The 24,862-nt window shown below is 36.2% G+C and overlaps 1 protein-coding gene across 1 annotated transcript; it reads right to left on the bottom strand.

Annotated features, from left to right (window-relative positions):
- Positions 1-8,741: 8,741 nt before the first annotated feature.
- On the bottom strand, positions 8,742-24,642 carry LOC101735842 (transcription factor SOX-14). The gene is made up of 3 exons (XM_004930973.5): positions 23,854-24,642; positions 11,478-11,778; positions 8,742-11,262 (listed from the first exon to the last, which is right to left on the bottom strand). The coding sequence occupies exons 1-3, from the start codon at positions 24,054-24,056 to the stop codon at positions 11,098-11,100; spliced, it is 669 nt and encodes a 222-aa protein (XP_004931030.1). The 5' UTR covers positions 24,057-24,642; the 3' UTR covers positions 8,742-11,097.
- Positions 24,643-24,862: the final 220 nt, after the last annotated feature.

The raw sequence follows: 24,862 nt of genomic DNA, 5'->3' as shown, positions 1-24,862 counted from the left end.
GGACTATATTGAAATGGGACCACACGGAAAGCATGAGCTTTCTAATAAAAAAATAATTATCAAAATCGATTCACCCAGTCAAAAGTTATGAGGTAACAAACATAAAAAAAACATACAGTCGAATTGAGAACTTTCTCCTTTTTTGAAGCTGGTTAAAAAGTGATTTTATTAGCTGTGGGGCTTTACTTTTCTAGGCGACCACGAATTGAGGGTCATAGCCTCTAATTAAGCTTCGTCGGAGACTATGGTCTGACATCTAGATATATAATATGTATGGCCCACCGGATGGCTGTAGATCAGTTTCTTTAAAAAACTATGTAAGAATATGTGGTAATTGTGATTGCAATTATTTAGTTAAAAAGTGTGTGAAATGATATCTTTGAAATTTTTTTTTTTACACCAAATGGTTATTAAGAATCTGTAACACTAAACTAATATTTAGATCTTTCAGCGAATATCTTTTGGATACATGTGTGTATGTAAAATTTTTGAACGTCAAATCGATGTTTTTTCTATAAATGTTTTCTTTGCGTTCCTAAGGCATTCATCATATTGTAATGTGTCTGTGTGTAAGTGTAAGGAAAACTTTTTTTTTCAAAATTAAAATAACAAAACAAATCAGAAAATGTAATAAAAAAAATATGTACATTTTGACTTTTAAGTGAATATTGTCAGATTTTAGTCATTGAGATCATCAACAAAACCATCGCCTTGACAAAGGACCATGCTTTCTGTACGGGGTTTAAAGGGAACTAAATTTTGTAACCGGTGTTCTTCTCAGAGACACGGCAAATTTGGGTAATACAAAACATTTGTTCTGACATTTTATTCTTATTGTAAATATTCATTCCCGCCATTGATAGTGACCTCTCGCCCTAACAAAACCTTATCGCGATATTTACTCAGTTTTTATTTTCCACAATACACGGCACCTCGATTTGAACAGCGTTTAACTCTTATCTGTTTGTTGTAAGGTTGAGATTTCTTTGCATGCTGCGGCTTGGTGTTGTGTACTAAGGGAACGGAAATAAGTTTCTTTGTGTGCTTCATATCGGATAGTCAACCGTTTCCTTTCTGGAGATTATTGAGAACCTCTCGGCAAATAAATGGTATCAAGTCTTACGTATTTAATCTTTGTCTTTTTATTAGCTTATAACGCCAATTTTGTCTTTAGTGTATTTAGAGATAAATCATTATTGTAAAAGTAGAAAACTGTCGCATTAAATGTAGTAAATATTATGAATTATTTTAAATTGGAAATTATCTTCGTGTTTGTCGTGAATGCATAAACAAACTTAAGTAGTCTTAGGTAGTAGGATTTAAGTAGTTAGTAGAGTGACAATATTGCACCCCTATGTAACATATTTCTTCAAACTGTAACTTTTTGATGGTTCGCGAAAGAATTAAGTAAAATTAAGTTATTAAGATTAAATTAAGTTTTAAAGTCGTCGTGCCCTAACGGATAAGACGTCCGGTGCATTCGTGTTGAAGCGATGCACCGGTGTTCGAATCCCGCAGGCGGGTACCAATTTTTGTAATGAAATACGTACTCAACAAATGTTCACGATTGGCTTCCACGGTGAAGGAATAGCATCGTGTAATAAAAATGAAACCCGCAAAATTATAATTTGCGTAATTACTGGTGGTAGGACCTCTTGTGAGTCCGCGCGGGTGGGTACCACCACCCTGCCTATTTCTGCCGAGAAGCAGTAATGCGTTTCGGTTTGAAGGGTGGGGCAGCCGTTGTAACTATACTTGAGACCTTAGAACTTGTATCTCAAGGTGGGTGGCGCATTTACGTTGTAGATGTCTATGGGCTCCAGTAACCACTTAACACCAGGTGGGCTGTGAGCTCGTCCACCCATATGAGCAATAAAAAAAAATTTAGGAATGATCGTGGAAGCTTTATGGTGTGGGCTCAAAATGTGCTTTGTCACTTGTAAGAACTAAGCAGTTAGAATTGTGATATGAAACAAAAATGACCAGTAGCAAATATCAGAACACTGAAACAATCCTATTGTTGCGCACAATGACTATCAACAGGGGTCGGACAGGGGCGGGGGCGGGGGTCTCATAATGGCAATTTTTCGTATACATCGTGTGTGAATGGGATGAATGCGAGATGCCGCGTAAACGGACGGCGACGTGCAAATTTGACGCCTTTGTGTCGTCCGACGGCCGTGCGTGATCCGAATCTCATCGGAGCGGACTTATTATTGTTAGCAATAGATGTGCTTCGAGGTGTGAACATCTAAAGTCGACGCTCGTGGTTTGGTATGGCCTAAAAATCCTGAGTGTGTGTGAAGATTGGGTTAAGTTCAATGGAGTCTAGTAACATACACTAGATGGGATTAGAATACGTCTACACCATAGGAAACAAAACGAAAAGACATAAATGATGCATACTGCCATTTTTTTTTAAATATACCATACATTGGATTTTTCAGATTACGTAGCCATGGAATCTTGAATGTTTATCGTCAGAAACACCACATATTTCGACATAAACCAGAATACTTATACAATATGCTCGTATTAAGCGATGCGAATATACAGAGGTTGAAATATACCGCTGATAGGTACATTTTTTGGAGTTTACTCCTTTAGAATCGATTTACATATATAGGCCCGGGGTATGAAAATTATGGGGACCAAAATCGTACTAGCATGTCACACGAAATGCGTTATGCGCCTGATTGGCTCCTGATTGCGTGATGCGTGCGCGCGCCAATCAAAATCGTACTAGCATGTCACACGAAATGCGTTATGCGCCTGATTGGCTCCTGATTGCGTGATGCGTGCGCGCGCCAATCAGGAGCCAACGCGCGGCCGCGTTATTGCAGGTGACGCCGGGCTGCTGCGCCGGCAGTCCGCCACAAAGCCTCGTACTGATCGCGCGTTTCTCTCATTATTGTATTTTCATATATTTGTTAGTCGTTTGTTTTGTGTCTCGTTAATTTGTTAATAATCTGTAGTGTATCGTGTTGTCGTAATATAGAACTATTTCTCGTATTGTTTCGTTTAATTTTTTATATCCAGTAAACTCCAGTCGTGCGTCGGAGCGGACACACACACTTTTTTTTTTTTTTTAAGAACGTGTACGTTACATTTCACGACCGATCTCCATTATGATCGATTCCCGCAAATTTATAATTTTTCGTGTTTACTAGGCTTTATGTAACACGAGCATGTAGGTACTAGATTGCCTATTTCTGCAAAGCCAAGTCGTTCGGTTTGAAGGAAACGTTTACCTCAAAATGAGCGTCGGAATTTAAGTTACGATGCTTTTGGAGTCGATAACAATTTAATACCAGAGGGCCGTGAGTTCGGGCATCAATCTAATGTAAAAAAGGCGTAAGAATTAGCTGAATTTGATGAGAATACCGATCGATTTCTATGACGACACGTAATGCATCGCCGCTTTCAATCACAGTGATTCGTATAGTGACTGTCGGGTTATTTGTTTGTGACGCCCGAAGCGAGCGATGTCTACTCGGAATCCAGAATTAAAGGGTTCCGTGCTTATTTTAGCCTCGCCAGAAATAGTAATTGAATTTTTGTGTCCAGTTGGGAAACTAAAATGTATTGAATGCCTACCGCCTACTTATGGTAATAAAAGAATATACGGCTTGAAAGTTAACACGCCCGGTGCATGCGTATCGAGTGAGGTGACTCGATACGCATGCACCGGGCATGCATATTTTACAATATGCATGCCCATATTGTAAAATCGAACTCATATCTCAAGGTGAGTGGCAGCATTTACGTTGTGGATGTCTATGGGCTCCGGTAACTACTTAACACCAAGTGGGCCGTCTCGTCCACCCATTTAAGCAATAAAAAAAATAGGAAAATCGCGTAGGTAACAATTTTACTAATGAAAATTTTTTTTTTTTTTTTTTTTTTTTATTGCCTTTGTAGGCAGACGGGCATACGGCCCACCTGATGGTGAGTGGTTACCGTCGCCCATGGACTTCAGCAATGCCAGGGGCAGAGCCAAGCCGCTGCCTACAAATACGTTATGATTGATTGAAACACGTATTATCGTCATTCATTTGTACGTACAATGATAGCGTTCCCGATACACTTGAGGCTTCGACCTAATGTCTCATGGTGTTCATGTCCTAATGTCTACTATATGGTTTTGGTACCTAATTACCATGAGGCCGACCGTGAGGTATACGACGCAATGAAAAGTAAATGATAGCGTTTGGTGTACTCTGTGCTCATTACGTGATTATGTTGGTAGTTTGTTATTTTCGTCAAAAATTAAATGATTTGGAATAGACCTGTTGTTTTTCGTATCACGAAGCACACAATTTCATGACAGCAAAAAATAAATAAATAAATAAATGATGCTGACAATACGTTCTACCACCAGAAATCGCGACCGAATCATGAAATTCCGTAACGGAAAAAACCTTGGATTTGGATTCTCGGTATCCTCTGAGATTATATTTCATCCCATATCATCTCATCTCATTTCACTTAATTTCATCTCACTTGATTAATTTGGGTTTCCTTCGTTTTTTATTATTCAAAACTGTAAATAATTAAAACGGGGTATTATAAAAATCTTATTACTTAATGCTGGCTAATGCACAAACCGTGCCGGAGCCAATAAATAAAGAAGAAAAAGAATATCCTAAAGTCCGTGTCTTCCTACAAAGTGAATAGAAAAAAAAAAACTTAGACTTGTTTGAATTTAAAATCAATTTCGGGATCAAAAAGCGAATCGTATGGAAATTCAGTTTTCAATATTGGAACCAGATGGTCGAAACGTTCATTTGACGGTCAACAATGACTGCGATTTGCCTGCGATCCCGGTAATTCCGAGCGCTTACCCGGGTATTGACGCTCGACTCGACAGGAGCGTTAGAATAGGCAGGGCCGCTCGAATAGGCACCACGATTCAGTTGGGATTATCGTATTCAAAAGGAATATGTAGGCGGTAGGGAAATTAAGAAGGAGGTGGTATGGCTTTATACACTGTCATTGCTTATGTGTTCTGGCTTATGTTGAAATGTCTGGTGCTTTAGACATTACATGTTCAAGGTTGTATGGCTACGAAATTAAAAAAAGATGTGTGGTGTCGTGGGACACCGGATATAAATGAAGTTCCTTAATATAAAAATATTAATTTTAATTTCTATTCGAGGTATAAAGAGAATAAAACTGGAGGTTTTGCAACAACCCAGGGTCATTCGGTAACGTGCGAACTTATTGTGGTACACTTCATTCACGCTTGTTTGCATAAGAGTTAGTGTATTGCGCAAACGAACGCTCTGACATTGTGTTCAATGAATGATAAAAAAATATGTTATTTTTTGTACGTTATTACAAAGTTAAGTCGTACACTGTGTGCATTACTAATAAAAATCTTACGTTACGGACGTTTTTTCCCGGTTAGGGTACCCCTCCGAATCGTCCCATAAGGAAATTCGTTCCAAAAAATCCAGTGTATGGTTATGAATGTTCTAAAGCAAATGCCACATCGTATCATTTACGTCTTTTCGTTTTGTTTCCTCTGTTGTAGTTGTAATTCCAGCTAGTGTAAGCATGCCAACTTACATTCTCTGGGGTCTGGTAACAACCAGATCCCAGGTAATTTAAGTTCGATGTCTCAATTCTGTTACTCATGGTACTTTTAGATAAAGTCGGTCTCACTTTTCAAACCGAAAAGAACATTTTCGCTATCGGTTCTTAGCCTGAAGTATTTTTGGCTCATTTTGGAGAAATTAATGTATTTACCAGTAAAAGCTTAAATATAAGTCGATCAAACATTGCCTGTGTAATTCTCTAACAAACAAACGGACAGACAAAAATCTGCAAATGTATATATAATATATTTTATGTAAATGCACTTTTGTTACAGATGCATTACACATATTGCATAAAGACTAGAACGTTCGTAAATTTACAGATAATTCTAATGTTCTTTTTTTATTTCGCGCAGATATGAGGGAAAAATAGAGAGCCTTCTTTTCAATAGTTGGTTAATGAGGTCTCGCTCTATGATGACCGACTCAGTCTGAAAAGCTTCGAGCTTAAAGTTGTAGCGGGTATGACTTGTTGCTAATAGGTATAGCAGACGGCCGTTAGGGCCAAAAACTTCTTGATTGGCGACCACGTACCGGAAGGCACAGCGTCAGTAGGCCTTCCAAGAAATGCACCGACGACCTGTTGAAGGCCGTGGGAATCCGCTAGACTAAGACAATACAGGACCGGGTGAATTTTGGGGGAAACTTCTAAAACTTCGGAAACTTCTGAAACTTCGGAAACTTCTCCAGCAATGGACGTCCATACGATGAAGATTGTGATAGGGCTTTTATGTCTTAACGTTACGTAGAGACCTCAATCGCTTTCCACTTAAAATATATTTTTTAGAACACAAAGTTGATAATAAAATAAGATTGAAATATGAAATGTAATTTTGAGGCGGATCTGCGCCGCGGGCCGCCGCGATTACGGCGTCCGTGCCAAACGAGTTTCAGCGCGTTTTTTCGTTTTTTTTTCAGTTTTTCAATCTCATGGTTTTAAACGTGCTAAAGAAGTTTCGTATTATTTTTATTCGGTAAAAACATTTTCTATTACGGGAATGTACTGTGATTAATAAATTCTACGTCATATGCGCTGACGTCACAATATTCGCTGAGGTTTTAGAATCGAATTAAAAATTCAAATAATGAGTATGCATTGTCAGTCGACGTGACCTAAAGGATAAGACGTCTGGTGCATTCGTGTTGAGCGATGCACCGGTGTTCGAATCCCAGGCGGGTACCAATTTTTCTAATGAAATACGTACTCAGCAAATGTTCACGATTGACTTCCACGGTGAAGGAATAACATAGTGTAAAAAAAATCAAACCCAAAAAAATTATAATTTGCGTAATTACTGTTGGCAGGACCTCTTGTGAGTCCGCACGGGTAGATACCACCACCCTGCCTATTTCTGCCGTGAAGCAGTAATGCGTTTCGGTTTGAAAGATGGGGCAGCCGTTTTAACTATACTGAGACCTTAGAACTTATATCTCAAGGTGGGTGGCGCATCTACGTTGTAGATGTCTATGGGCTCCAGTAACCACTTAACACCAGGTGGGCTGTGAGCTCGTCCACCCATCTAAACAATAAAAAATAAAAATATGAAAACCAGAATAATACTTTGTCACTAAGCAACTTATTGTTTAATATCTACACTAAATAGAAACTAAAATTTGACTATATTTGTTTAATTATGATTAGGTATTTATCATATACTTAGGTCAATACATTCCGGCCGTCATAAAGAATATGAAACGATATAAATCGTCAAGACTGTTTTTAACCAACCGGTGTACACCTACGAAAGCTTATTGGTATTCTCTTACTCTTCTTCAAGCCGTGTCTACCCAATGCTGAGTGTAGGTCTTTTCGAATGTAGTTCTCTTCGGTCCCTTGCCTTTCTCATTCAGTCCCTACCAAGGTTTGCTTGGTGTCAATTTTAAACCGACATCCATCGTAGCATCGGATCGTAGCTTACGCGTAGCGAAGATATTTCGTAGAGCATCTTGATTCTACATCGGTCTACTGCTGTTTACAAAATCAACAATTCGTTGTATATGCAAACTATTTAATAATACTCGTAGGAGTTAAAGTATAAAATTGCCGTTTTATTCTAATAGGTACTTAGAATTGACATAGAACCTTCATGGTTTGAGATTTTTATGTGAAACTTTTTTAAATGGTACCAATGAATTTCTTTTAAAAAAAAATGTGCAACATTCGATTATCGACTTTTAGTTGTTTTTTTTTATTCAGTTTAGACAAGGAAGATGGATTACACATTACTTGATTTTCCGTATCAATCTTCATATTCGACCTTACAAACCCGATCGTCGGTCTTGTTGCAGAAATAGGCAGTATGGTGGTACCCGTGTCGACTTACAAAAAGCCTAATCGCTAGTAAAGGCGCAAATTCTTTTTATTTGGTAAATTCATTCATAACGGATATTTACCTAGTTCGTGAAGTGTTTTAAGAATGTATTTATTTAGAAAACAAATTTTACACATTAGCGGGATTCGAACCACAGTACAGTTTCACTACTTAATACGACCACATCAGACGTCTTATATTTTGAGTTATGATAATTTTTGAGGTTATGTGCGTTTTTCGGGCGAAAATCTATTAAAAACAAGACGCGCACTCCCTTCTATAGTTTATTTAGTGTTTATAACCGACTGAGTGAATTAAATTCGTTACTCCCCCTCTGTTTTTCAACATCATCTCACATCGATGACTTTTCTAGTGGATTCTGTAGTGGGTGCAACACATGCCACGTTTTGTGTGTTTACAATGTTGTTGGGGAGCTTCCTATTAAGTTTTCAATATAGATTCGAGTATTTCTTTTCGATTTTAATAAAGTTTGATACATATTGAATGGTAGTTGAAGGTATGGTTGTTAAATTTCTCAGACGCTAACTAACTAAAAGCTTAAACTTAAATACAATAGAATCTGTTTTTGAATGTTTCGATCTGATAGGTATATCTATAGGTATATCGAGAGAGAGAGTGCTTTCTATAATGATCATAAAATGCGGTTGCAATTTTGAGAATTCGCAAAATAAATGGATCAGATAAATGATATTGAGTAGGAGTGAAAATAGGTTAGTAGTAGGCGGTTAATTTATTTACATAATGTAATTTAAAAAATGTGGATTAAAAAAACTGTAAAAAGTTTTATCTACAAAATGAAAACACAGAATTTACGAAATATTTTATTCAACTAAACATGTAAAAAAAACTTAATAAAATATAATTATACGTTAACCAAACTTATTGATAAAACAAGAAAATTAATTCAACAACAAATTAGTTACTTTACAAAAACAATTAATTAATCAAGTACAAATTTTAATCTAAGTCGTGTGTAGTGATGTACATTTTTACACAATAAAAACTAAAGTTTATAGACAGTAATTAGTCATGTATTTATTTAAACAAATGAAGTGAAAAATAGCCATAGCTTTGCACTTCACACATTTCTGCTGTATGGAAATGCCGTCTTTTCAAACGGTATTGATTTTAATGTCTTTATTTAAAAAGCTTTTGTTGGTTTTTTTCTATTGCTTTCCAAGACTCAAGCTCAAGGTCACCGATGCTCTCAAAGATGCCAAAAAACACATCCAAGTCTTACAGAACAGTCTACAGAACGCAAATATAATTCTCATATAAAATTTCAGCGGACCTTCTTGAAGGAAAATTTGACTGAAATACCTTTGTTTCTAGGCATTTCACATGTGTGTAATTCAATGTTTGTAAAAAAAATTAGTGAATGCTCGTAACTTGAAAGTCTTCAACTGCATATTTTTTTATATATTGGTACTATAAAAGAATAGAGATAGATAGGTAACAACAAAAGGACATTTTTTAAATTCTTGAAATAACCTTAAAACATACTAAAATTATGTAAACAATAAATTATCTGGTAACCGAATCAAAACGAAAACGTGTTCTATATTTACACTGTCTTTATATACAATAACTACTCAACTATTAATAAGTTCGATTATAATAAGAATGATTTGTTAAACGAAATACACATTCTTAATCATATAAGCATTTACAGCAGTTATAACGCTACTAATTAAAAATAACGAATATCGAGCTATGAACAAAATGTAGTGCTTACTCTTTTCTATTTGCAGTGTAATGGCAACTATTCTACTGTTCATTATTATGGCATAACCAAACACCCAAACTTAAAACTAAATATAACCGATTAAAATCAGATTTATTTTGATATGACAATATCGACTTAATTTCCTTATTGTATAAATTATATTGTTGTGTTTCATTTAATATTCCGGTGCTTAGCTGCCTAAGGTTATGAAAGTGCCTAATATGAATCATCATTCAACACATTTAATTAATTTTTAGATGATTAAGAATGTGTTTTCAAATAGACATAGAATATTACTGCTTTGATTATGATTACATTTGGAAAAAACTATCATTCCGAATTGTAAGATAAATTTTTTTTAAGAGACTAAGATTAAGGTTTTATTCAGAACAGCGACGCATTATCAAATAATCGCTGTATTAATACTCAGAATGACGTCTTAACTCAGTTGCACTGAGCTTAGTGTTGTCCTACTCTACCGATCTAGCACCGGTTCTTGAAAATCGGTAAATGTGTGTTAATTACAAAATTGACATCATATTATCTAACTAACGCTGTTTCGTTTACATTTTATATTCTATGATATGTCAGCTATTCCATAGTAACATGGAGCTTAGGTTAATTTGACTACAATTTTATGTTGTGAGGCTTAATTATGAGGTGCTTCGTTTAAGTGAGGAAGGAATTCAATTTCTCGGAATGCCGCAAATCACCCTCGAATTACTGAACGTTAACACCACAGCCACAAAGTTCATATTTAATTTTAATTTTAGACCGTTTCAATTCGTATTTCGATTATACAACGTTTGAATTAGTCGATTACGTATTATTAACTAAGGGCGCTTGTTTACTTCAACGTACGCGTTCGTTCTATGTCCGATTTATTAATCAATGAATAACATACACTATTAATATTTTCTAAATTATTACGTATTAGTTAATGAAAACGGTTCAAAGTATTCTGATCTCTTTCACAACGATCATCCAGGGTATTTGCATTCATTGAGTGTAATATATATTAAATTTTACACTATCGGTATAATAAGAGTCGAATCGTCTTTTGATTGCACAATTTTACATCAATTAATTAACAATCATAATCAACATTACATCATATTGCACTAGGCTCAGTCTTATGCGCCGTCAGGTAAATCACTGTAAATGTAGTTGCATAATCGACTTCACTTCATTATAGTCATTCATTCAGAATCACTTCATCATATTAACGCACTGAGCATACAGTACTACACGCTTTCCTGTGAAATGCACGTTCTGTCTACTTACTTGTACACTGAATGATCAACTTCCGTCAATAAAAGCACTAGGTTCAGTCTTACACGCTGTCGGGCGAGCTGCACTCCCTATCAACCTCCTGTACTGAAGTGGAGGGTCGCTCCCAATGCGAAGGCCAGGCCCTCGCTGGGAGCGCAACCGGCCTTCATATGACGTGTTGAGGAGGCTCCTCGTCGCTCTTCATGAGGACGTATGCTACTGGACGTTTGAGATCGGCGGGGGGTGATGGGGTCCGACGTGGTGGACATCCGCAAGGGGACAGTGCACTATTGTAGAGAGCGCTGCTATACAGTGCTCCGCCGTACAGAGCCTAGAAAATTTCATTACTCGTTTAAGGAGAGTGTGAAGTGAGTGAATCTGAAGCTTAAATTGGTCTACGTATAATTTCATAAATAAACGATGGAGTGGATTTGGTGCAATTTCAAATCATAAAAACAATTACCATTTGCCCAATTTGTGCATCTGAACTAGCAATCACTAAACAACAATTCAATAAATTACTTTAAAATGAAGTAGTGTAATTACCTGTAAATGAGCTAATTCCGCAGCTAATTTTCCATCATCGGTCGGCAGTTTCGCGAACGGATAAAACGGATACGGTAGTGGTGGGAACAGCGCCCGGCTCAGATCCGGTTTTTCCGGTAATAAGTGATGTGGGACCGGTAATTGGGGTACGGGATGAGGCATAGAGGGCGTGACCAGCCGTGGCACGGGGGCCATTAGTCCATTGATGCCGAAGCCGAATTTCGGTTCTTTCTTTACAAGGGCTTTTGGTTTCCGTCGAGGGCGGTATTTGTAGTCCGGGTGTTCCTTCATGTGTAGAGCCCTGTGAAAAAAAATGGATTAGATGTAGTTGGAATTAGTCGTAGATTGTAGTGAGTGAGTGATGCAGTAGATTAATGAAAGATATTTGGTTTTCGGGACCTCTATGTACACGTCTCGTATGTGCTTCGGGAAACCAGTATTATCTTTAAAATCTCGATGGTCATTTCTTAAAGATTAAACTTGTAGAATACACGTGCATTTTAATTTTTTCCAGCGAATGTTACATGATCACCCTCTGTCTGACTTTTTGTTACTACTATTTTCTTCATCCATAATTATAGTTTTACTAACCTCATCTTTTTTTTTCTCTTACAAAATAGGTTATCTCAACAATGAATAATAAGTAAAACAAAACTACAGACAAATAATCGTAGTAGAATAAAAAATCAACAAAACATCACAATGCAATGCCTCTGCAATATAATAATATTATTTATGCAATAAAGCGTTCAATTGTGGACGTCGCGACGCCCTTAAAACAACAATGACGATTCAACAATGCACGGATTATTGCATTGTGACGATCGCGAATCGGTAACACGTGTCACCTCACTATGTCACAGTGTAACATAAAACCAAATCCTACTGTTTCGTTGTTTAGTTAAGGGCTATTTTGGTTTGTGCTTGAGTACGCTATAGGGCCTTTTTGCGTGTGAATAAATAGTGACTGCCCGATTATTCTGGCTTTGTGATCGTTTGGTTATTGTCAGCGAGTCGACTGTAATTATACGGTCGCGGTGTTGGACTGTGATGCATTTTGATTTGTGCCTCTTGTGTCCGATAGAACAAAAGGATGCTGAGTTAGAACCTAACAACCGTTTTGATCTTTGATATTTAGTGAGGTTTATACAAGGCGTAGGGCAGGGTCAAGGAAACCGTTAAATATTGATTTTTACTGTTGGCATGGCGTGTTCAGACAGATTGAGCGTTGTGATGTTGGTACTTGAAACCGTGTGGATAGACAGCAATAACTTTTAATGATTGAGGGATTACTGGTGACCCGGAGGCCTTTCCAGTTTCACCAGGACAGGTGAGCGCGCAAGGACTCAGCTAGGAGGGGTGGGATATGCTAACAGCTACCCGAGCGCCTCCAAAGGAAACCTAAGAACTCAAGAGCTCTGAGTTGAACTCAACTAGAGCCGAAGGTGTCTAATGCCAGGGTTATTGGATCTGATGTATCCGTAGGACGTGTCTAGGGCATCGACGATGACTAGCTCCTGTGTGATTAGGATTCGGGGAGTAGTCAGAGGCTGCAACGATAAGTCGATTACCATGACGAAAGTTAATGTAGTCAAAATACCTACCTCTCCATTAAGCATAAAATGACAATTCAATTCGTAAAATATACAAACGACATAATATTATCCTTATCAACACATATTTACACAAGAACATTGTCGCCATTGATCAGGAAACCTACAAAAAAATACAGAAAAAAAAACAGGTCAATGACCGATGCAACGCTTCTATCAAATCATTCATACATACGACAATTTTAATAATACCTTTGCCATGGTACAAACGATTCTCTGTGTGAGTTCTCGGCTTTTTGGTTATTGCAGTGCTCAAATAAATACGATAACAGAAGGAAAAATAATAATATCTCGAAGACGAGAAAAAAAAACGTATCTTTTTATCGTTCGTTTTTTTTTTCGGTGTATATTCGATTTGAGTTAATCGAATAACGTAAATAGTGATATCGGTATGATTCTCGATATGAACTAGCTTTGTGATGTGTCTGTCTTATTGTGTCAATATTATAAGCTTACAGTGTACTATTGGGTAAATATGTTAAAGGTAGAGTATAATTTACTATTGGATTCACCAGAGAATCGGCAGCAGCGTTCAATAGGTACCTATTGAGATTGAGAAGATATGATCGCCAAATGGCGTTGACTGGTAACACAAATTTCTCCCCTTGTATTGTAATTCCAAACGAGTAGATATTTTTTGTAAGTATTTCTGTGGCAAAGCGTTACGGTTTTGAGGGTAGATTCAACCTCATGTCTCAAAGTGCCTGGTGGATTCACGGTGGACCATGGTCTTCATAAATTTCGGTAATAAAAAATACAGTACTTAAGAAAAAAAATATTCAAAATGGCGTCAACATTTACGCGCCAAATAAAACTATTTCACAAATCGATAAATAAAAGAACAACTCCGAATCATATCTAATACTTACGATATTATTTGAATACGGAACGATCGAACAAATACAGACAGATTATATCGAGAATCAAATAGAAAAAAAAATGATAAAGAAGTGTGTGCTTGTAAACAGAGGTGCGACCGGGGCATTGTCGTGACCGATAACTGACTGACTTTAGGAGAAACTCGTGGTATTTACCTGGGAATACGGCAGTTCTGACATTACAATGATTGACAAATTAACTAACATCTTTATTCTATTAGATCTTTTGAAATTTATTAGGTAATAAAATGCGAGTACTCGATTGTGGTTCTGATTATGATGAATATCGATATATACGTGTTGATATTCAAATAAAATTACAGCAGCCAGCAACATTAAGGCCGGAAACATTAAATATCTTCAAACGATTGATTACAGAGAATTCTTTTTTCAATTATTGTAGGTATATATAAGTATATATAAATCAAACCCGCAACATTATAATTTACGTAATTACTGGTGGTAGGACCTCTTTGAGTCCGCGCGGGTAGGTAGCACCACCCTGCCTATTTCTACCGTGAAGCAGTAATGCGTTTCGGTTTGAAGGGTGGGGCAGCCGTTGTAACTATACTTGAGACCTTAGAACTTATATCTCAAGGTGTGTGGCGCATTTACGTTGTACATGTCTATGGGCTCCAGTAACCACATAACACCAGGTGGGCTGTGAGCTCGTCCACATATAAGCAGTAAAAATAAAGTAAATTAATAACCTATTCTTAAATTATCCATCTATAAATTTCACAATCTGACGCTTCACCAGATAATTTCGAACAATAAGTAAGTTAATATGATAAGATTGTTACAAATATGAGAGGCGGTGTGCACTGTGCACGCGACCTAAGGGCTGCTGTTAATAAATTCAACCCTTACAAACGAATACATACGAGAAGAATTGATAGAGAGCTCTTTTATGATGGCTGCTTTTGTTTTTGTGTGACAAAGATTTCTTGGATTCTGGATCTAATAGTCGAATTGTAACAAATTTTTGTTAATAAACCTAATATTTACAACTGTGCTTAGGATGTTTTAACTTTAGATTTTATTTACATAATATTTTTTTTTTTATTAAATTCGTAATTGATAATTAAATTTATGGTACTTAATAGTTACGTTTTGATGGGAGACAATTCGATAAGCTTATTTGAATGTTAAGTGAGTTTCGATTATTTTTTTACGAAATGACACGATACGCAGGTCTGTAATCGGTTTTATTTATTTATTTTTAGAGCATAATTATTATCCACCCGCACAAAGGCTCTCTAGGGAAGGTTTTTGTCATAACAAGAGAGAAGTGCGACGAGTGACATAAAATCAACGTAAATATTTCACCCTTATAGAGAATCATAACGGAGTGCTAGTTTTTTAACGCATGTCTATGTTTGCCGCTAGGGGCGCTGTTCCAGCTGCATACATTATTGAGTTAACTTTTACGCTATCGAGAACGTTAAAAAACTCGCACTAAACACACCAGTGGCCAAGTCTTAATAAGAAATAATAATACCAATAGAAAAAATATCAATAGTTAATTGATCTGTTCATGTTTATCATTTACTTATTAGAATTATAGACTTTTTTGAAATTTGGGAAATATGTAGAAACAAATTTTAAGAGCCACAAAAAAGCATTAAGAATTTCAGAAATTATTAATTTCACATCGTTTTAAAACAAGAATCCAACTACATACATTATAAAACTATGAATACAAAACAGCTTCAACAGTTTTCGTTCAAAGAACTTCGACAAATAAAATCCGAGCAATATAAATAAAAGCGTCGTAAATAAAACATCATAAATAAGAGTTGGTATAAACAGCTCCGTACTAAACTCGTCTTTTCGAGTTAGAAGCTCAAGCATAAGCTTATTTTTATAGCTCTGCCGACCCCCGATAACGCCCCCGTCCTCACAATGCACTGTGAATAAGACATTATACACTATGAATAACAGATAATTGTCTGCTCCCACGGGGTGGGGTCCGGGAATCATTTTGCAAAACGAGTGTGAAGATTTTCGGTCACGGCTTTTGTGTCAATATTTACTAATTTACAGATACAGTATTTTATCCATTGACGACTATTTTTTTATTTTATATTTTATTGCTTAGATGGGTGGACTAACTTATAATCCACCTGTTGTTAAGTGGTTACTGGAGCCCATAGACATCTACAGCGTAAATGCGCCACCCACTTTGAGATATAAGTTCTAAGGTCTCAGTATAGTTACAACGGCTGCGCCATCGTTCAAACCGAAACGCATTACTGCCTCACGGCAAAAATAGGCAGGGTGGTAGTGCTTTCCGTGTGGATTCACAAGAGGTTCTACCACCAGTAATTCACCAGTTTCAAGGTCGTTGTTTTAATTTTATTAGGTAAGTACTCCAGCTGGTTGTCAAACTTGGATCCCGTGGTACTGGTGGCAGGGCCACTGACTACTAGGTCTATTATGCTTGTGGGAATAACTACGAAGGGAAGATCTTTCACTGAGCGGCTAATATTGCTCGGTAGACCGAATTCGTATATATGCAAGCTTATCTTGAAAATCTTATAAGCGAGATTGAGGCATCTGTCAAATATCTTTTGTTCTGTGACGGCTACCCGCCACAAGTTAAGTGTGATCGTTACATCCGTCACATTTCTTAGACCCGCAGTCTGAGCCCACCCAATTAGCTCATCCCTTCCGCATCCCATTAAACCGTCAAACTCACGCAAGGGATTGTTTGAATTTTCAGTGCATTAAATTGCGTGTAGTGCAATAAAATAATTCACAAACTAAACTTTCATTCGTGATTAATTAAATTTGGCTTGTTTTCTGTTTTTTCTTACAAATTTGTTTCTTAAAAGCGAATGATTCATAATCGAACAAGATTTCATAGTAATGACAAAATCATCGTTCTTAAATATCTTGATAATTAGGAATCTATACTAATATTATAAAGAGGAAAGATTTGTTTGTTTGTTTGTTTGTTTCGAATAGGCTCCGAAACTACTGGACCGATTTGAAAAATTCTTTTTCCATTAGAAGCCGACATTGTCCCTGATGAACATAGGCTACTTTTTTTTAATTTTTTTTTATTTTATTTTTTTGGTTTCATGTGTGTTTTAATGTTTCCGAAGCGAAGCGAGGGCGGGTCGCTAGTTTAATATCAATATATGAGTATTATTCATAAAAAAAGTATGGCCTAATGCGAATTTGTGTGAGAATTGTTTTATTTTACTTCTTATCCTCAAGCACTCCTATATTACGGTGGGTTTCACCATTATTGACTATCGTACATAGTATTTTCTTAAATATTTGAATTTGTGAACTTAAATAAAATGACGTTATATAATTCGTATAATATCGAATTCTACTTATGTACCTACTGTAACACTGTAAAAGTAGCTTTAGAAGAAAATCTTTTCGGGGAAAATGACAAAGTGAAGATCTTCCACCGAGCGGGGGAAATTGTTCGGTAGACCAACGCAACAGTCCAAATTGTATTGTTTGCAACTTGTATACAAGCAAATTATCTTTAGCGAGATTCAGATATCTGCCCAAAATCTATGTTTTATGATAACTACCCGCGCCACAGCTTTAATTAAATATAATTCATGGCAGACATAGGCAGGATACCTGGTGCCTATTCCTGTGGACTCACAAAACCACCAGTAAAAGTCTCCAAGGCTCTTACAAAATACAGTCTGTGAAACTATTGACCAGAACCAGACAGACCAGGGCATTCAAGGGGCTCTGCGCTAAATACCCTGCATCTGTAGCAGAGTTTACGGTGTATCTAGTATTAACTTGATGTCACCACTCATCTTGAGACTGAAGGTTCAATTTTCGAACGGATACAGAGTCATTCCGACCGGACTGCATGATTTAACTCATGATTGAAACGGGCAAAGCAAGTTTACTCTTCAATAATTTACGTTGTATTTATTGTATATGTGTACATATTTTTCTTCATTATTTAATGATATATTAGAAGGTTTGGTCAACTATGTGAATATTTTGTTAGTCATAGCGTACAGCAACTTACCTACAATTTTCCTATGTGAAAACGGTTTTCCGGCAATTTTACAATTCCGGCATATTTATTCGCTAATAGCGATAAGATCGTCTATTGTAAAAATTATACCTATTACCTAATTTCGAATTTTACTATATTGTGCTGTGGAATAAAGAATACTCTTTACCTAAACTCTAAAAGCATTCGACATTTTGTCTCTACCGTCGAGACTGTCTACTCCTAATCGTTATCTGAAGTCAATTCCAACATCTCACAATTAAAAATGTAGATAAACATAACATCCGGCGGCTTTGTTTGTCTGTTTGTAGTTCAGATTGTACACATTGTGTAAAAAACCTTCTGGAGTGGCACACAAGCTTCTATCTATGGTTATCATAAAAATTGTTGCGGATTAACCTTCATGTGAGCACACTTCATTTAAAACTATTGAATTTTCAATTCTAGAAATTAGCTGTCATAGAACATAATAAAGACATTTTCAGGATGATTTTGCATATACACAAGCTTCGAACAATAAAATTGGGACCGCCGGTCTATCGAGCAATTTCACTCATTCGGTGGAAATATTTTCTTCGTGGTATCCCAAAATCATTTTCTGTTGATAAACCGTTTTACAACTTTAGTTATTTTAAAGAATACTTATGACGACGCTTGCAGCTGAAAGTAAGTATTGTACTTTTTGACGAAGCATGTTGCTGATAACTTTATTTCTGTAATCTGACGAAGCATGTTGCGGATAATAACATGTAAATTCTTGAATAAAATATGAGTTAAAAAAAAAAAACAATTTAAGAATTTACTTTTTTTTCTATCACACACAGTCCATTAGCCCCTAAGGTATTTTTCATCATTTTAAAAATCATTGACGATCAATTTCGGTTTCATCCGGGTTTTGTTTTATTTTTTTTATTGCTTAGATTGTTGGAGAGCTCAAAGCCCACCCGGTGTTGAGTGGTTACTGCGCACCCACCTTGAGATATAAGTTCTAAGGTCTCAAGTGTAGTTACAACGGCTGCCCCACCCTTCAAACCGAAACGCATTACTGCTTCACGACAGAAATAGGCAGGGTAGTGGTGCTACCTACCTACCCGTGCGGACTCACAAGAGGTCCTACCACCAGTAATACACTAGGACTTTGTCCTCAAAGTGCCTATTTGCTTTTTGTTTAAGCGCACACGGCGGTACGAATTAATGGCCCATTTGGTATAAAGTGGTTATTAGGGCCCATAGAAATCACCACATGATTACCAATACCCATTTTCAGACATGGGGTTGAGAAGAGAATAATTTTAATTGCATTACATAAGTATTGGAGCCTAAACGCAGGACTGTATTGCGACTCTCATTTTATCACAGAAAAAGATCCCGTGGTTTAATTCTAGGCTATTCTATTTATTACATAAGTAACGTCTTTTCCAAAAATTATTAGCGGATTATAATTAATATCAATTAAAAAAAAACTTTTTCAACTTTCGAAACAAATATGATCTTGACATTGACTGCTATCAAATTATAACCCTACAAAGATAAGTTGAACACAAAAAACTGTACCCAAAGCAACCCTCGAGAATTCAAACATTAACACTCAGAACAGGTGTCGACTATGCTTTGTTTGACAGATAACAGAAATTAAAAAGTTTGTGATAACGACCATAGACTAAATAGTTTTTAATACGCTGTTTGTAATACGCGCCCGGGACGGTTTTGTATCCGTGGGAGGTATTTTTGTTGATACAACATAAAAGAATTATAGAACTATGTATGTTTGAAATAATTGTTGAGATAAAAAAAAGCTATGTTTATCTTGTGATTTTGTGTTGGTTGGAAACGAAGAAACTAAAAATTTCGTTTGTTAATTAATGTTGGAATCTGTGATGCAGTTAGTTAGTATTATATACCTGGCTTGGTATTTTTATTTTAAACTTTATTTCCGATTTCAGCATTTGTATACCGTATTTTGTTGTTAATTTTATACCGACATAATCTCTATCTGCAATCTTTATGTGACTCTTAGCTAGTTATAGACAATTTGTCTTCTCGCATTAAAACTGTATAATCTCAAAACTTACTTTTAATTTTACAGGAGAGTGTTTTAAAGGCTTAACATGTGATATTTTTAATAATAATTATCTTTGCAATATTTATTTTTTATTTTTTACCAGTTACATTATCTGTCTTTTAAAGTAAGATAAAATTATGTATTCATTTTGCTAAGAGTAGTCAAAACATTGGTAAACTAAACTAAAAAAAAAAACTAAAACTTAACTATGCTCTTTTTACAGTATTTATGAGAAAAATACTGGTGATAACAAATGATTCCGCATATTAACTCAATTTAGAATATTTTTGGAAATTGTACACTTTTAATGCGAAAAGGCGAATTCAGTCAATAAAGTAAATATTTTGTACATTATTCATGAAAGTCATTCTCGGTGAAAGCATAGAATATCTGTATTCCACTTTTAATTATAAATGAAGATAAGAAGTCGTTTTTTTCTTGTTGGAATTATATCAAGTTAAAAGTAAAAGTGACAATGATGAAGACGGTTTTTCTGAATTTATTCCTCGATAGCCGAGCAGAGACAAAATGCTTTAAAAAGTTTAATTTAAAAAAAAAAAAAACTAAAAATGTGTAACTTGACAAACACCACAGGAACTACAACTACTACTACCCTTGTTTCTTTAGCATCATCACACCATTCATCATAAGAGCGGACTTCATCCCTATTATTCGGAACGCGCTCTTCTATAGTGTTTTGTAGATTGTTTTTAACATCCGATTCTGGAATGAAGTCTATCATTTTTTTTTATGTCTGAGAGATTACTGCTGCTGGCCCAGAGGCCTTTCCAGTTTCACCAGGACAGGTGAAGTCTTTCTATCGGCGCTATGGTGGCTTCTTTTTCAAATGAGTTGAAATAGGATCCATAGAGTACAGCAGCTTAGCTGTGCGGTAACCCCATTGTAAAATCAGGCCTAATAAATTAATCTACCAAAAAAGGTTTTAATCTTCTTGTGCAATTCTAGAATGTAATTTCAAAATTTAAAAAAGACCGTTGAATAACTATCTGGATTAACAATAAATTTCCTCTTTTTTTCACCCGTTGATACTGGTCAGGATATTAGAACGAAGTTATAAAATTATTGCATTGTCATCGGTTTTGGATGCCTGTGCAAAGTTTCAAGTTAATCGAACCTTTTGAGGTGTGTGAAAATGACACATAAACAAACACGTACACAGCAGCTGTTTTTGGTTTTATGATATTTTGTTACTTGTTCCGGTTTAAATAATAAACTTTGAGTACCTATATCTGTATTGTATGTAATGTGAATCTCCTGAAAGAGCTCAACATCAAGGAGAGACTATCGTCAACAGTCCAATTACGAATCCTCAAGTTCTTCGGGCACATCACTCGTAATGAGGATTCCATTGAGCGGTTGGTGGTGCAAGGGAAAGTCGAGGGCAAAAGATCTCGCGGACGATCTCCAACACGATGGACCGACCTCATAAAATCTGTGACTCACTCCAACATAAATGTTTGCTCTCGGTATCGGTATGGGCGACGGTAACCACTCACCATCAGGTGAGCCGTATGCTCGTCTGCCTACAACAGCAATAAAAAAAAACATATAACTCGTACAATAGACATGACTTCATATTTGAACACATTTTTGTTATTAGCTGGAGTAGGTTTGACAATCTTCCCACATAAGGCAACTTTCAGCTTCATGAGATTCAATTAGCTCGAATATTTTTGCGTACATTACAAAATATCGACTACGAATTTAAAAGATTTTTTAAAATTTATTACTTAGATGGGTGGACGAGCTCACAGCCCACCTGGTGTTAAGTAGTTACTGGAACCCATAGACATCCACAACGTAAATGCGGCACACACCTTCAGATATAACTTCTAAGGTCTCAAGTATAGTTACAACGGTGCCCCACCCTTCAGACCGAAACGCATTATTGCTTCACGGTAGAAATAGGCAGGGTGGTGGTACCCACCCGCGGGGACTCACAAGAGATCCTACCACCAGTAATTACGCAAATTATAATTTTGCGGGTTTGATTTTTAATACACGATGTTATTCCTTCACCGTGGAAGTCAATCGTGTACATTTGTTGAGTACGTATTTCATTAGAAAAATTGGTACCCGCCTGAGATTCGAACACCGGCGCATCGCTCAAAACACGTATGCACCGGACGTCTTATCCGTTAGGCCACGTCGACTTTAAGGCCGAATTTATTGGTTTTCCCTAATATAACCACTAGGATACAAAAAAAGGAAACATTTTTTTTTAAACTATGGTTCGGAATGGAAATTTGTTTTTTGTAGTTTAAAAAAAAAAGTTTCTTATTTAAATCACGCATTTAGTATGTATCCGGAAAGTAGAAAAATAGTTACAATACAACTCTACCTAAGTTTCTCACTTCGACTAGTCTATAGTTTCCGGAGTCAAGACTCGATTATATCCTAACGTACTTTCAATCTTAATTGAATCTCATAATCGTTACGCTCTGTAGGCGCAATGACTTTGCCGAACATGATTAGTAGTCTAGGAGCTAGAAAACAAATTTACATATTCTTAGTGCTTAGACGCTTAGACGAGATGACGGCACACTTGGTGCTAATTACCGGAGTTCATAGAAGTTACGACCTGCCGTGACTCATCTTGAGACGTGAGGTCGATTGGCTTTTCTAACTAGCACACTACTTAGCGGCAGGATGAAAATATTTATTACCGATAACTGCTCAATTTGTATATTAGACTGGTTTGATTTTTATTCTAAAAGAGCATTAAATTTACACAATTAAGTGACTTCTACGTAAAGAGCTTTTATCTTGACATTTTTAGGAGAGGTATATTTTAATAATAGCTTTTGCCCGCGACTCCGTTCGCGTAGAATAGTTACTTTGGCATAACGCTAAATTTTACTCCCCACTTCATTTACGTAGAAAGTGAAAATATTTTTGTAGATAATAATTGTAGAATGTTAAGGAGCTATTTAAACCCTTATTTTGAAACATCTTTATTGGTGCTCCACTTGTATTGAGTCTCAGATCTTTTAAAGGGGAACAATTCTGTCATACATTATTTTAGCTGAACTTCAACCGTTTCTGCAGCGCACGCAGCGGAAGTTCTCAAAAGGGACACTTTATATCCATAAGAAAAATCTTAAAAAAATGTCGAACAGTTTGTCATTTAGATTTTTCTTGAATAAAGTAGTGGGGAAAATAAATTTATTTCATATTGCAAATAAACAGGAAATTTTAAATATTTGATATGGTACACACAGACTGCCGCAGTGAAGATTTTTTTTTTTTTTTTTTAATATTTGAATATATTTATTTTCCTATTTTTTTCCCTTAGCTTTTTCCTTAGTGGTCGTCCCTACCCGTTCCTAATTAAAAAACTATTAAAGAATACAGAAAGAGTACAGAAAAATCTAATAGAGAAAGAATATGAAGATCTTTTTAGTCTCAGAATCTATATCTATACTATAATATTATAAAGAGGAAAGATTTGTTTGTTTATTTGTTTCGAATAGGCTCCGAAACTACTGGACCGATTTGAAAAATTCTTTTTCCATTAGAAGCCGACATTGTCCCTGATGAACATAGGCTACTTTTTAAAAAAAAAAAATATTTTATTATTTTGGTTTCATGTGTGTTTTAATGTTTCCGAAGCGAAGCGAGGGCGGGTCGCTAGTTATTTCATAAAACCAATTCGTTACACCCAAGCTCTTCAATTATGTGATGTGTTTAATCAAACTTGAAGGATTCTGCTCATCGATGATATATTTTAATTGACTAGTAAGTAATATTTACAGTAAATATAATTTTAGTTAATTGAATTTTTATTTTTACTAACCTGAGTCTTTTCGCTTCATCAATAAAAGGCCTTTTCTCCATCTCAGTCAGAAGTTTCCATTCAGCGCCTAATCTCTTAGATATCTCGGAGTTGTGCATCTTCGGGTTGTCTTGCGCCATCTTCCTCCTCTGGCCCCTGGACCATACCATAAACGCATTCATCGGCCTCTTAATATGCTCATTAGGCTGTTTACCCAGCGACATGATTCCGTTCTCAGCAATCGAGTCAATTAAAAAAATTAATTTGAAAATTTATTCGGACACTTTTTCAAACAGTTCATTATTTTTATCTTAAAAAATATTTAGAATCTTCTCATTATCTAATATAATGTAAGTAACCACCAAGTCGATACAAATGAGTTAATCGCGACACCGATTATCGTTGTAAGCCGAGCGCGCCCGTGAAAAGCTTCCCGAAAGCTCAATGCGGCGCTTTTCTTGCCGGTGTCATGTTTAACGGTTAGCCTCTGGCTCGGTCTCCCCATGTATCCCCCCTCTGTCCTAGTCGGCCAATGAGGGAGCTCCGTGGGCGGACGCAGCTCCCTGATTGGTTGAGGAATCGTTTGTCTCACACGCTTGCAACAGGTAGCCCACGGATTCTTGTTTGCATGTTTATTAGCGAGATTAAATTTATTTTTTTGATACAATCTCGGCATCGGTGCAAAAAGAACTCGACTGTACGAGATTCGATGAGGATTCGATTAAGCTGACGAGCTTGCGGTCCGCCGTGAACGTAAACAATTCATCAACACCGCCTAAGGACTCGTTCACACCTAGCTTACATAATATCAGATTGTAATAAAGAAATTGAGAGTTTTTAATATACTACCAGGGAAATGTTCAATTGAAGAGTTCCATTTTAATGAACTAAAAAATGAATAAATTAATACTTACGTTCAGGTTCGAAAAATAAGACGGTCGCTGCACTTGGATAAAAATATCTCATTAAAGGAAAAAAAAACACATAATTATTATCAATTTAAATTAAATAAGGCGAGTGACTACTACTA

This window comes from Bombyx mori, chromosome 4 (assembly GCF_030269925.1).
Source record: "Bombyx mori chromosome 4, ASM3026992v2".
NCBI lineage: Eukaryota > Metazoa > Arthropoda > Insecta > Lepidoptera > Bombycidae > Bombyx > Bombyx mori.
The sequence above is the reverse complement of the archived record's forward strand: the minus strand, read 5'-3'. Positions and strand labels throughout refer to the sequence as shown.